The sequence below is a fragment of the Nothobranchius furzeri genome, chromosome 16 (genome assembly GCF_043380555.1).
Source record: "Nothobranchius furzeri strain GRZ-AD chromosome 16, NfurGRZ-RIMD1, whole genome shotgun sequence".
Lineage (NCBI taxonomy): Eukaryota > Metazoa > Chordata > Actinopteri > Cyprinodontiformes > Nothobranchiidae > Nothobranchius > Nothobranchius furzeri.
This window is the reverse complement of record NC_091756.1, coordinates 57,844,751-57,858,369: the sequence shown is the minus strand read 5'-3', so window position 1 is coordinate 57,858,369 and position 13,619 is coordinate 57,844,751. Positions and strand designations below refer to the sequence as shown.

Below are 13,619 nucleotides of genomic sequence, written 5' to 3'. Positions count from 1 at the left end.
AAAACATTTCATATTTCCCCTAATAAGAACAACTGTACATCTACTGCTTTAGATTAATCCAGGGCAAAGATTTGTCAGAGTTTAGGCAACTGGAACCCCGTGCCAAGTCTCCATGTCCTACTGTCCTCTCTCTCTGGGTCTAAATAAACAGTTTTCTCCATGTAAACTCTGTATTGACCATAGCGTTTAACTACATTCAAAAGATAAGTCTGGTGAGAATCTGTATGTAAGAAAGAAGATCAAACCAACAATGGATTTATCATACTGATGGTCATGCTGCTTGAGTGCATTTTTTTTTATTTCATACAGAGGGACAAACGTATTTGGCAGCCGCCAAATGTGCAGGTTTGCCCCACTTAAAAAGATGAGAGGTTTGCCATTTTCATCATATGTACACGTCTACTGTGAGAGAGAATGTAAGACAAAAGTCCAGGAAAATTCTTTGTATCATTTTCAAATTATTTATTAGTGCAGAAAATAAGTATTTGGTCAATAACAAAAGTTCATCTCAATATGTGTTGATGTAATGTAACCTAATGGGCCATTCCCATCTGTACCGGGTCGGCCCGGGCCGGGTAGCCCCAGTCGGCCCCGCCTGGCCCGGTTGATTCCACACATCCTTGCCTTAAGCCCATGTGGGCTGATTCTACCCACCAATCAGAGGCTTGCTCTAATGGAAGGTGTGAATTTGCTGTCAGCAGTGGGCGTGTTGGCCCTGGTCGGCCTGAAGCAGACCCCCTCGAGAAGAGGGCTGAGAATGAGCCTTGGTTGGCCCGGAAAAATACCAGGCCACCCAGATATGTAAACAACCTACGCTACCCGGCCCGGGCCGACCCGGTACAGATGGGAATGGCCCAATAGATGACAGTGAGTGTTCACCAGGTTTGCATACATTGTAGCTGGTATTTTGCCCCATTCCTTCATGCAGATCTTCTCTAGAGCTGTGATTTTTTGGGGTTGTCACTGGGCAACACAGTCTTTCAACTCTCTCCACAGATTCTCCATTGGATTGAGGTCATGAGACTGAGTAGGCTACTCCAGAACTTTGAAATGCTTTTTACGTGGCAACCCTTTTGTTGCCCAGAGGGTGTGTTTGGGATCAGTATCATGCTAGATCCATCAATGATTTACCTTCAGTGCTTTGACCGATGGAAGGAGTTTATTCCCAATATCTTATGATACATGGTTCCATTCATCCTTTTCTTAATAGGGTTCAGTCATCTTGTCGCCTTTGCAGAAAATCAATATTCTTCCCTCTCCAAACACGGCCAGTGGTGTTTACACCCAAGATTTCTGTATTGGTCATCTGACCATGACATTCTCCCATTCCTCCTCTGGATCTTCCAGATGATCTCTGGCAAACTTTAGACAGGCCTAAGCATGTGCTGGCTTAAGCAGGAGACCTTTGGAGCGCTGCAGGATTTTAAACCATGACAGTGTAGCGTATTAGCAATAGTAATCGTTGTTATTGCCCTCTGTGTAGTTCTGGGATATTTCACCATTCTAAAGATCATTTGTGCCCTATTAGGTGAGCCCAATGTCGAGGAATATTGTCAGTGATCATGTATTTATTACAGAGATGGGGAATTGTGGCATCAACAAGTCATCTCCATGCCGTGTTTTTCTTCAGCTCAGCAACTAAACCAGGCAGTTTCCATCAGCACAGTGAATGAGCCTGGTTCAGTTGCTGAGCAGAACAAAAACACGGCATGAAGATGACTTGTTGACGCCACAATTCCCATCTCTGATTTATTCCATTTTCCAGTTGCTCCAACTGTTAATCTCTTCTCACCAAGCTACTTCCCTATTGTAGATTTGCTCATTCCAGTTCTGTGTGGATATGCACAGTCTTGCCCCTGGTGTCCTTAATTCTGTGGTCTTGGCCACAGTGGAGTTAGATTCTGAATGTGTGAAGGTGTGGACAGGTGTCTTAGACAGATAAGCACAAACAGATGCCATTAATACAGGTAACAAGTGGAGGATGGAGGAGCTTCTTAAAGAAGAAATAACAGGTCTGTGAGGGACAGAATTCCTGCTTAATTGTAGGTGCTAAATCCGTATATTCTGCACCGTTATACAAAAAAAAACTAAATAATTAAATGTGATTTGCTGATTTGTTTTATAAAATTCTGTTTCAGTTGGGATGTACATGATGAAAAGTATGGACTAATAATTTTAAGCAGGACAGCTTGCACAATTGGTGTCTGCCATCTTCTTTTTATCCCCACAGTACATAGAAACAGCAATAATACCAATTCCATTAAAGCGTTTAAACAATATTTTACATTTATAAAAGGAGTTGCAAACATAATCACGGTGCCCCCTTCTCAGCTTTTCAGCTGGAAATGTTTTTGCAGCTCTTGCTTGTCTTTAAAAAATAAAAAAACATTCTGAATTTAGTAAAAACTCACAATCTGAAACCTTCATTAAAGAATAATATTTTTTTATAGCTTGGCAAGAATTTTAACAGTGGAGGAAGGTGCAAATTCTGAACACATTCTTGTTTCTGATATTGGAGCTGTAGCTTTTTCTACTCACAAGTAACGTATTTGTTAAAAATACATATTCTAAGTTTAGCACAGGAAGAAATGAAATCTGTGTTTGGTCCTTTTTGCTTTGATGTAACTGATTATAATAATAAATCTCATTGGAATTCCTGATGATTCACGTTTGTATTGAGAAACAACTAAGCGGTTATTCTCATCCGTGGAAAGAGCGACACAAATCCCCGTGCTGCTGGAAATGTGCCAAAGCCCCCTGCAGTATTCTCCTGTTGGTGTTGGGTTTTGAGCTGCAGATGCTTTCAGGTGTGTTCTAGTCACAGGTGTGTGACTGGCTCCTGACTAAAGGACATTCTGTACCAGAGTGACCATACCTGGTTGGCCACCAATAACATATTTCTGGCCAATATCCACACATTAACTGTGTTGTTCATTCCACAGATGCACAATCCTTTATCAGGCTTTCCAGGGATATAAGATCTTTTGCCATTAAGCATCAACAAAAACATAATCAGCAAATACAAATTTCCTTTCCTGTTTTTGGCAAAATGAATATCTGGAAGGAAATATTAACATAAGATAGTAAAGCTGTTATCTAAGGTGTATTTAGTTTGACAAAAATATGAACATTTGTTGATGAAATCTTTTTAACTGTAATAACTATTTTTATATGATTGAAAAGTGCCAGACTTATCTTTTAAAATCATTTTGAGAAAGTTCTCTCTTTGCTGTCTTTGAACAAGGCCTAGCCTGGTCTAATACGTCCAACTCAGTCATGCCAAACTTCACTCTGTAAGTCTATCAGGATAAATCATGTTGAAAATAAATCTTCTCTTAATTTGTCATGATTTCAGATTATCAGTGATAATCCACCTAGCTTACTCTGTAAATAACCAAGTGGAAGTGCATTTGATGCCTGATAAGACAGCAAATCGGGAATATTTCTCACATTCTTGAACAGTTTCTTCTTAATGGTTTTTCTTCCTGACATGTCTGCATCTACATATTTCTGTCGTCTTAAACAATAACTTCTATGTGCTCTGGCGTAGTTTCCTCCTGGCTGCTCTAATCTAATCTGCTCTCTAACATGTGCATGCTGGTCCAACGGACCGACCTGCTTCGCCTGCTGGCTTTCTGCCTCCTTGTGATTCCACTGCTCCCTGTCTCCTTTCAGGTTCTGCTGGCTCTTTTAACATGTCAAACTCCGGGGACTTGTTCATGAGCGTTCAGTCTCTCAATGGGGACTCGTACCAGGGGGCTCAGGTGGGAGCCAATGTGCAGTCGCAGGTAGGGACCGAAGCAGAGAGTGGAACTCCTAATCCTGGCCAATGTCACTCACACAGATGGGAAATGTAGCTAATTATATCAGCGGAGGGTTATTTTTGTTAGCTTTCTTCAAAAAGTATTAGTAAGATTAAGTGTTGTTCAACCAGCAACACACCATCTACTGCATGAATGACAAAATCATAGTCTGGGATTTCGTTCTACACTGCAAAAATGATTTCTAAGAAAGTGAAAAAATGTCTCATAAATAGATATTTTGTCTTTTTTTATTCTAAACATTAAACAAATTAGTCTCTAAAAACACAGCTTTGCTAAGCTTTACTTTGTAGACTAAAATAAGATAAAATGTCTAAAAATCTGGCTTTTATAACTTTCTTAAAAATCAGTTTTTGAACTTCCTGAATGTTCAATTTTCTCGAGATAGTTTTCTGTTTCAACTAAAATGTGTTATACTTACTTATGATTTTAGATGTTTCTATTGAGTCACATATAAATAAATTGTAATCATATCAACGCATGCTTCAGTCTGTTTTACATTTATTGGTGTATTCATTTGTTATGGTAGCAGCGTTGTATCTAGATTTTTTTTACTGAGGGGGCCTAGTTGGGACAACGCACTTCATAGTGGTGGCAGTGTCTCTTACTGATGTATTCAACTGTGTTGTTTCAGTCAACGCTGAGTTGGACCCACTGTCAATATAAACAACCATAAAAAGTTCAATTTAAAGTCCCACTCTAATCATCTTTTTTTTAGCTGTTTTAAATAGTTCTCAGTGGTCTTTAAACTATGATTTTGCTATTTTTAGCCAACATCACAAAACCTGTGCCATTTTCTAGGACTTACTATATTTTCCGGACTATAAGTCGCACTTTTTTTCATAACCTGGCCGGTCCTGCGACTTATACTCCAGAGCGACTTATATACCAAATTATGTAGGCTATACCGCGCTGCTGCGGGCCGGCTCCGGACCAGGAATGAGCTCCCCTGACCCGCAGGGAACTAAAAACACACAGCCATCACCTGCTGGAGCCCGTGGCGCATCGTTACACACCTGATCCGGCCCAGGAGTGAGCTTCCCTGACCCGCAGGGAACTAAAAGCACACAGCCATCACCTGCTGGAGACTGTGGCGCGCAGCTGCGGGCTGAATCCGACCCAGGTTTCAGCTCACCTGCCCCGCAGGGAATTAAAAACACGCAGCCATCAATTGCCGGAGCCTGTTGCACACTGGATCCAGCCCACGTTTCAGCTCCTCTGCCCCGCCATCACCTGCTGCAGCCTGTGGCGCACTGCTGCGAGCCGTCTCCGACCCAGGAATGAACTCCCCTGTCCTGCTGGGAGGGTTTCAAACACCGCCATCCTCTGCTGGAGACTGTGGCGCTCTGCTGCGCCCGCGTTGTTTATTCTTTTATTGTTACCGGTACTTGTCTTGCATTGTGAAACACTTGGTCTCAGATTTTATAAGAAAAATAATAAAATTTCCCCCCAAAATGCGACTTATACTCCAGTGCGACTTATATATGTTTATTTCTTCTTCTGCTTTTGGACGTTGAAGTTGGGGGAAGTAGGCCGGATATGGACTGTGAACTGGCACTCAGGTTTTTGTACTGTATTTTAAAATGGATTTCTTATTGTATTTTTATAGGATTTATTACGGTATTTTACAGGGAATTCTTAGTGAATTTAAAAGGATTTATTAATGTATTTTAATGGTCACATCTCTGTCCTATTGTGTTGCATTTTATTGATGTAGAGCGCTTTGTTTGTCCATTCTGGCCTTGTGAAAGCGCTCTATAAATAAAGTTGATTTGATTTGATTATACATTTTATGGCTGGTGCGACTTATACTCCGGAGAAAATTATAGTCCGGAAAATACGGTAGTGTCTACACAGTGGCAGTAGCTCATTAAAAATGTACCTCAGGGTTGTGGGCAAAGCCGTTAGCTCGGAGGACAGGTACACTCTAGTAAGGCACACCCCCGACTTACAGGCAGCAGGTTCGAATCCAGGCTTTCTTCATATTAGTTTAGAAAGTTGGACCGCGCTTGCTCGCACACAAGCTGATCAGAGCAGTGCAGCGGGTAGAGGACAGAATCAGACAGGTGGAGTGAAGGAGGAGCTCAGACAGAAGCTTGGAAGTCAGAAGTTGTAGACAGAATTTCTTTGCCTGCTGCTGATTCACAGCAATTTGAATGCAGAAATACTCAGAAATGCAATTTTGAGCTTAAATGTATGTAAATGTGTCCTGTAGCATAAAATGCCCCAAGAACATGTTAAAAACCGAAAAAACACGATTTTCATTAGAGTGGGCGCACGTTAGATTCAAGGGTCACTATTTCAAGTTTTTCCTTCAGATATTTGCTCAAAAAATCTGTAGGTGATCAGCGGTTTGAAATTCAACAGATTTTTTTGAAGTGTGCTTCTTTGTGAAAGTCGTAAATAATTATTGTTGTACCAGATGTACGTAGCTAGCTGCCTGAAGGGCCTAGGCTTGGAAAAATAACTTTTAATGACAGACAGTAGAGTAAAAGTGACTTGTAACATGCATCCAAGAAGAAGCTAGCAGATCAAATGAAACCCTGGCGCCAAAGTCTCCTCCCTTTCTGGTCGGCTCATGGGTCTCCGGAAGAACGATACAATGAATGGAAGTCAATGGGGCTAAAACCCTATTTTCTAATCCACTTTGCCTTATTGGATCACAAGTATGTTGTACTTCAATTTAAATGAAAAGTAACGATGGGTATTTCGACCACGCCAGTCACGGACTTTGAGATTTATCAACTTGTAAAACTTCGTAATTACTATGACTACAGATCGGACGTCGGCACCTCGCTTATATATAGCATAGATGCTACTTACCAAATAGTCAGGTTTATGGTGATTTTTTTCCTCCTGAAGGAAGGATTGCATGTTCGCTGAACTTACAGCCATTTTTTCTCTGCTTTTCTGGTTTGATGACGTCAATTTGGAGATGCGCATTTGTAGTTCTGGACATCTTTTCACACAAAACCTTAAATAACTTTAGCCCCCGTTCGAAAATAAGGATTGTGTCTCTAAAATGAACGGACGCCGTATGTGAAATCCAAGGCACACAACAAATGGGATTAGAAAATAGCTTTTAAAGCCCCGTTGACTTGCTTTTTTTTTTAAGCTGGTCCAGAATTAGATGGGCATGACTTACGCTGCCTATACTGTTACAATGACATTGTGTTGATGTTTGTTTATGTGCATTGTGGAAACAAACAATAAACTAAATTAAAGTTAGTGACGGTGACTTCACTGACCAGGGAAAGTTTGATCTGTTCTTTGCATTTGTTGTTGCGGCTGCATGGCAGTGCTATATTTACAGGGGGGGGGGGGGGTGAACAAATCACATTTTATATTTGAAATTTGCCGACTCATTTAGCCGACCGTGGCTGATTTAGATCACCTGGTGGTTTTTTATCCGGTCGATAATTCTGTGGGATTCTGAGAGGATAACGAGCAGCGATCTCGGCTGAGAGGAGTGTTTGTTTTGTTGTTGTTGTTTGTTCTTTTTTGTTTTTCCTCTCTGTTCTTCCACTCTGACCTTGCTTTGTCTGATGTTTCAGGTGGATACTCTTCGCCATGTTATCAGTCAGACAGGCGGATATAGTGAAGGACTCACAGCCAACCAGATGTACAGTCCACAGGGCATCAATGTAAGCTTTCTTTCTTTTTTTTTTCTTTCCTCGTCCTTTTCTCCCTACCAATTATTTTGGAGCCATAGGGCTCAGAATGCCACTTAGTGGGACTTGTCTCAGCTCCATGGTCACCTAGTTGATTGCTTCTGTTTCATTCGTGCCACGGGCAGCACTCTGTCCAACAACACAGGCGTGGTGCCGGCCACGCACACACAGCGCCGCCGTCTGACTCTGTCACATTCAATCAGGTTAGGCCAGGCACCTGCAGCCACGTACGGCCGGCCGCTGAGAGGGCTCAACAAACAGGTGACACCTCATTCGACAGACTTCAAATGCCTCAGCCCACCTGACCCATAATTAGCAGCCTCAAAGCCAGAGACGGCTTCTCAGGAGGCAACATCATGCTCTCGCTAAAAATAAATTCCCATACTGCTGGAAAGCCCTCCTCGTGTGCCGTAGGGGTGTGTTCCCATCTTGTTTTCCTTATTTTACAGCAGAGTTTGGGTGTGGAAGTGGGGGCTGGGGGTGAAGGGGGGCTTGCTAGCTGGCGGCGGCAAACAGTAGGGAAATTCACAGCGACAAGCCGTGTCGTAAAGGGGGAAATCGATAAGACAGACACAAGGAGAGCAGAGTGTGGACTTGGGACAGCAATCCAAGCACATTGCTCAGATCATGTTCCTGCCACAGTAATGGTCCTGACAGCAAGCCACACTGAGAGGACGAGGACGGTCACAGCCACTGCTGTGCTCCTCCGCTGTCGCCGTCGTGCCTCACTGGCCATATGATAATCAGATGAAATGTCTCCCGCATAAAAACATGTCTGTGTATTCAAATCGGCTCCCTGGCTGCTCGGAGCGCATGCTGCAGCCAGCTGCACTAACCCTGAGAGGCCGCTAATGTATTCAGGCCCTGTTCTTTCTCAGTCCTTTGACCTCAAAGATGCAGTTCTCCTTGGACGCCTGCTTGCTCTACCACGTCCTACACTGCCACAATACGCCGTGTTATTCACTTTTAGAGCCTGTAAAAAGCCCCACAATGCATAATGTAGGAGCAGGAATCTGTCTGCCAGGACTTTGGGCTGTGATTTATGTAGCAACGGCTCGTAAATCGGGGATTTTTGCTCTTCACTTGACTTCTCTTTGCTAAACCATGGGCAGTTCATTTCTATGTGATACGGTGTTTAGGCAATCGTGCTACTTATTCCTGAATAATGTTAACATTTTAAAATACAAATAGTACATACAGTGATCCCTCGTTTATCGCGGTAGATGCGTTCCAGACCTGGCCGCGATAGGTGAAAATCCGCGAAGTAGGGACGCCATATTTACAGTATTTATTTATCAGGTACGTATTCAGTATTCAGACTTTTAAAACCCTCCCTTTACATAGTACTGTTAACAAACCACCCTTTAATGTACAGAACACTTAATCTAAAACAGGCACTAATATTAAAATGTTAGAATATTTAAAAAAAGTGCATTTTATGATGAAATTGGTGAAAACAACAGGAATTTCTTGATATTTCGCATAGAAAAATACTGCGAATCGGCAAATTTCCCTTGAATAAGGCTCCAAAGAAAAAATCCGCGAAGTCGTGAATCTGCGATAAACGAACCGCGAAGTAGCGAGGGATCACTGTAATTACTTTACTAGATTTCCCAAGCTTTTATTATATTGTGATACTTATTACACACAAGGGAACCCCAGATGCTGAAGTCATTTAATGTTATGTAAATTTGTGTTGTTTTAAGGCACAGTTCCAAGAACTAATGCTTAAAAAATATTTTAATAGATATTTTCTTTAAAAATCATGCAGATAGTAAGTGAAAAGATAATTCATGCCTTTTTAATAATTATAGCCACATTAACAGCCATATTTTAAAGTTTTCGTAGACAGCGGTTATCCAGGATTAGCTGGTCATCATCAGTGGGAGCTCTTTTAAAAAAGCAAACGGTGATTTGTAGTTTGCTGGTCCAGAGCAAAGGTGTGTGTGTGTTTACACAATGCTAAGGAGGAAGAACATCAGGAATTACCTCACAGAAGCGACTGTTGCCACCCAGTCTCAGAAGGGTTCAAGTTAAACCGTAAACAGTGTGGAGTCCATCTATGTGTACAGAAATATATTTCATTATTGAAAAAAATATTTAAGACAGTTGGCTGTCTTTCCAGAAATTGATATCCCAACATCTGCCGTAGTATTACAAAAATGACAAACAAATAAAACACTAGCTCCATCTTGGACTCCATAGGCATCCCCATGCTGGTTAAAGGTTAAAGTTCATGATGGGGCAGTTAGATAGTGATGCAACCTTTATGATTTGTTGTTTATGACTTGGAGGGTTGCAGGAGAAAGTGTCTTCTCTCTCAAAATAACATGACAGCATGATTTAGGTTTGCAAAGTTGAATTCAAATAAACATTTAGAGGAGATTTTTGTTGGACAGATGAAACAAAATTGGAAATTTTTTACCCATAATGCACTGGGTTGTCACGGTGTGAAAATTTTACCTCACAGTTATTGTGACCAAAATTATCACGGTTTTCGGTATTATCGCGGTATTTGTTTAAACATGTTAAATTTTCAGGAAACTAAATAAACCCTGTATATCAGGAAAATATTGTCCTCAATTTGTGTATATATTTCCCCTTTAGTCTTTAAAATACCAATATTTGCCCAAAACTTCTTATTTTTTGTCTGTTTGATGTCATCATTTAAAAAATATTAGATCAGATAATACTCAGTACTCAAGTAACCTTCTAATCAGATACTTTTTTACCCTTACTTGAGTAATAAACCCTATATCATCCTCGGTTTGTGTCCTTCCAGTGAGCTTTGCAGATTTGGGAAAATGTCATCAGGCAGTAATCTTTGTTAAATTCATAATTATTCTCGGAGAGAGACCAACTCTTATCTGCCCCTGGGAGCCCCGTAATGCATAGCGTCATTTCAACATGGCGGTGTCCGTGACACGGTTTATATGCAGGTAGTGGCGCTGCGGCTGCTTTATATAGCGACTCGTTGCATTCTCCCTCAACCCAAATCCTCGGATCACGCATTTTAGCTAAAACGCTAATGTTAGCTTGCCTTGCGTTGACTGTAGAGTTGTGGGTGATGGTCACGCAGATGTGTCATGAGATTTGAAGCGTTGCTGCCTTTCACAGACACTTTTTCTGCACGTGCTGCAAACAGGATAGCCGTCTTCTATCAACTGTCCCTCGGCATTCTTCAGATATCCAAAAGATGCCCGTACTTCCCACTTTGTCTTCTTTGAGGGATAAAAAATGTCCTCCTGAGCGCTGCCGTCTCCTCCTTTGGCCATTATTTCAGCTTTAGCTTCAAGAAAGTTTTGGTTGTAAACAACAAAGTGCGCATGTGCCGCCGGCAACTTCAGCAGATGATACGGTGGCTGGTAAGGGTCACCACGTCTACACCGCAGCCACGGTAATCCACCGAGATAATATAGTTTTTTTTTAAACAAGACGGTTATCGTGATTGTCAACTTTTTTACCGGGGTTTACCGCTACACCGGTTACTGTGACAACCCTAGTCATGACCACATCATAATGGCATTATTAGTTCATATTGGTGATGCCACAGTGGTGGAGGGCTGATTGTTTGGCTGCTGTCACCCTGCAGCCATCGAGTCCACCATGAACTCCTCTGGAAAATCTTCTAAAGTCAAATATGAAGCCATCTATCATACCGCTGTAGCTTGACCCAAACTGGGCCGTAAAACATGACAATGTCCCCAAAGACATCCACAGTAGAGACGCTAAAAATGAAAAGAATCAAAGTGTTGCTACGGCTCATCAAAGTCTGGACCTCAGCTCAATTGAATGTCTGCAAACCTCAAGGAACTGAAGCAGTGAAGCCGTGTCCTAGAGGACGTCATACGGAAAATGGGCGTTTCAAATTCCCGCTGCTGAAGCTGCAGCTGTGAGAACATGGGATGGACCTTGTTTTCACACAGCTCTTTGGTACTTTTTTATTTAACGCATAATAACACGAGGGAATCAACGAAGAACCTGGAGCTCACTGATTAATGTCTTGCTTTTAAACCAGTAAACATGTTGACAGCCAAGAGCTAGTAAACATGTAAGCACATTGGTCCGCCAAGATGTGATATGTGGGGCCACGGCACTCCTTTCACAAACAGACCATTAAAAAAAATAACGAGGGTCAAAAACATCACACTCATCATAAAAATGCTTTGTGTGCAACATCTCCACAGTCTTTTCATGGAATTTTGCATGTGAACTTATTTTTCATACATCAGTGTCCTGACCATACTTGTATCATCCTGAAACTAGACCCTAGAAATGAAAAATGATGGAGTCTCTTTTTTTTAATGTCTACTCCACCTTAGGATTTGTACTCGCAACACCTCAGCGTGTTTCAGAATAATTCAGTTTTTGCTTTTATCTTGTTCTGTTCCTGCCAGGCAAACGGTGGCTGGCCGGACGCGCCGACCCCCTCGTCAGTGACTTCACCCACAGAAGGACCCGGAAGCGTCCACTCCGACACCTCCAACTGATCGTGTGCCCCCTGATTCCCACCTCCACTCCCCTCCCAGTTGTATCTCTCAAAGCTGAGACTTTAATTCATCTCACAGAACCAGGACATGATGTGAGGCAGCGGGATGCAGTTGGGGGTCTAGAGAGGATGCTTCCAGCGTCGCTGACAAAAACACTCTTTCCTATCTGGACCACCGCCGCAGCCTGTGGAGGAACCTATGTCCTCACTCCACAGTTTGTACAGTTTCCACTTGATGTCAATGTTGCCTCTTTGTATTTCCTCTTGACATCATGAAATCACAGTCCACTACCCCCCACCTCACAGACACACACACCCTCGCCCCCCCCCCCCCCCCTTAAAGAAAACGTTTTCACTACCTCCATCTGAAACATCACATGATAAAAGCTTTGGTTCTTCACAGATGTTATGATGACCTCACGCCACACAGCCAATATCCGGTTGTTTTTATTTATCATCAGTGCCAAAGTTAGTCACTGGGGTGGATTTTCGATCATGAATTTATCTTGTGTTATCTTGAAGCAAACATCTGTATTATGTTAATTCATCCATTTTCAGTATTTAACCCAGTAACGGAACAAAAACCAGTGAAAATTTGAATGAGAGAAAATGTTCTGCAGCAGTGGTTACATCAGGATGAATTAAAGCACAAACGACCAAATTCTAGAGGAGTTCTGTAAATGATGGACAGAAAACAGTTTAACTGTACGAGTCATACTGTAATCTGTTGTGTGTGCATCACTAGAACCAAATACTGCTGGTAACCAAATCTGCGTGTCCGGATGTAACACACTGCAGGATCTGTGTTGTTCACATACCAAATATGTTCTTGTCAAAATTCCTAAGAACACGATGAAACATCTGAGCGACAGAAATCATTTTTGCACCTGCAACACCTCTACGGGCAAAAAAATAATAATAAGTATTTTCAGTGTCAACAAACCCCACTGCAGCCTCGGTATTTCACTGGGCAGCAACTGTTGGAGACACAACGTTGAGAGAAATTAGGCAAATTTTCCTTTTGGAGTCAGAATGAGTTGGTACTCAGATGATTTTGCTCCACCAGTTTTCTATCCGGCCAAATCGTGGGGGACATGCACTTTATTAATTACACCTGTTTAATTATTTTTAAACCCAAAAAGTTAAACAGCAGCTGAAATAACCACTGGTTCCTACCGAGGTCCACAGAACAGCATCTCTGAACCACAATTCAATTCGGTTTTTTTGTTAGGAGCCAAATCAAGAACAAGAGTCATCTCAAGGCGCGTCGCAAAGTCAGCATTCCAATACGGGTCAGTTCATTAAGCCATTCAGTAAACGTTTCCTGTATAAGGAACCCAGCAGACTGCATTGAGTCACCGGCTGGCGTTGAAGCTTGAAGCAGATGGACTCCAGCAGCAGAAGACCACACCAGGCGTCTCTCCTGTCAGCTAAGAACAGGAACCTGAGGCTACAACTCACACAGGATCACCAGAGCTGGACCAGAAGAGACTGGAAAATGTTTCCTGGTCTGAGTCTGGATCTCAGCTGCAACATTCAGATGGTCGGGTCAGAATCTGGTGTCACCAACATGAAAGCACGGATCCATCCTGCCTTGTATCGATGCTTCAGGCTGCTGCTGGTGGTGTAATGGTGTGG

At 42.2% G+C, this 13,619-nt stretch overlaps 1 protein-coding gene across 3 annotated transcripts in view; it reads left to right on the top strand.

Moving 5' to 3' along the window:
• The window catches only part of LOC107387365 (pre-B-cell leukemia transcription factor 1), a 105,305-nt gene extending 93,191 nt beyond the window's left edge, over positions 1-12,114 (top strand). For 2 of the 3 annotated variants that reach the window (XM_015962299.3, XM_015962300.3), the window contains 3 exons: positions 3,676-3,788; positions 7,376-7,465; positions 11,890-12,114. In XM_015962299.3, coding sequence (XP_015817785.1) covers positions 3,676-3,788; positions 7,376-7,465; positions 11,890-11,982 — 296 coding nt within the window. In that variant the 3' untranslated portion in view covers positions 11,983-12,114. The remainder of the gene's footprint in view (positions 1-3,675; positions 3,789-7,375; positions 7,466-11,889) is intronic. The other variant, XM_015962301.3, reaches the window with a different exon arrangement.
• Positions 12,115-13,619: the final 1,505 nt, after the last annotated feature.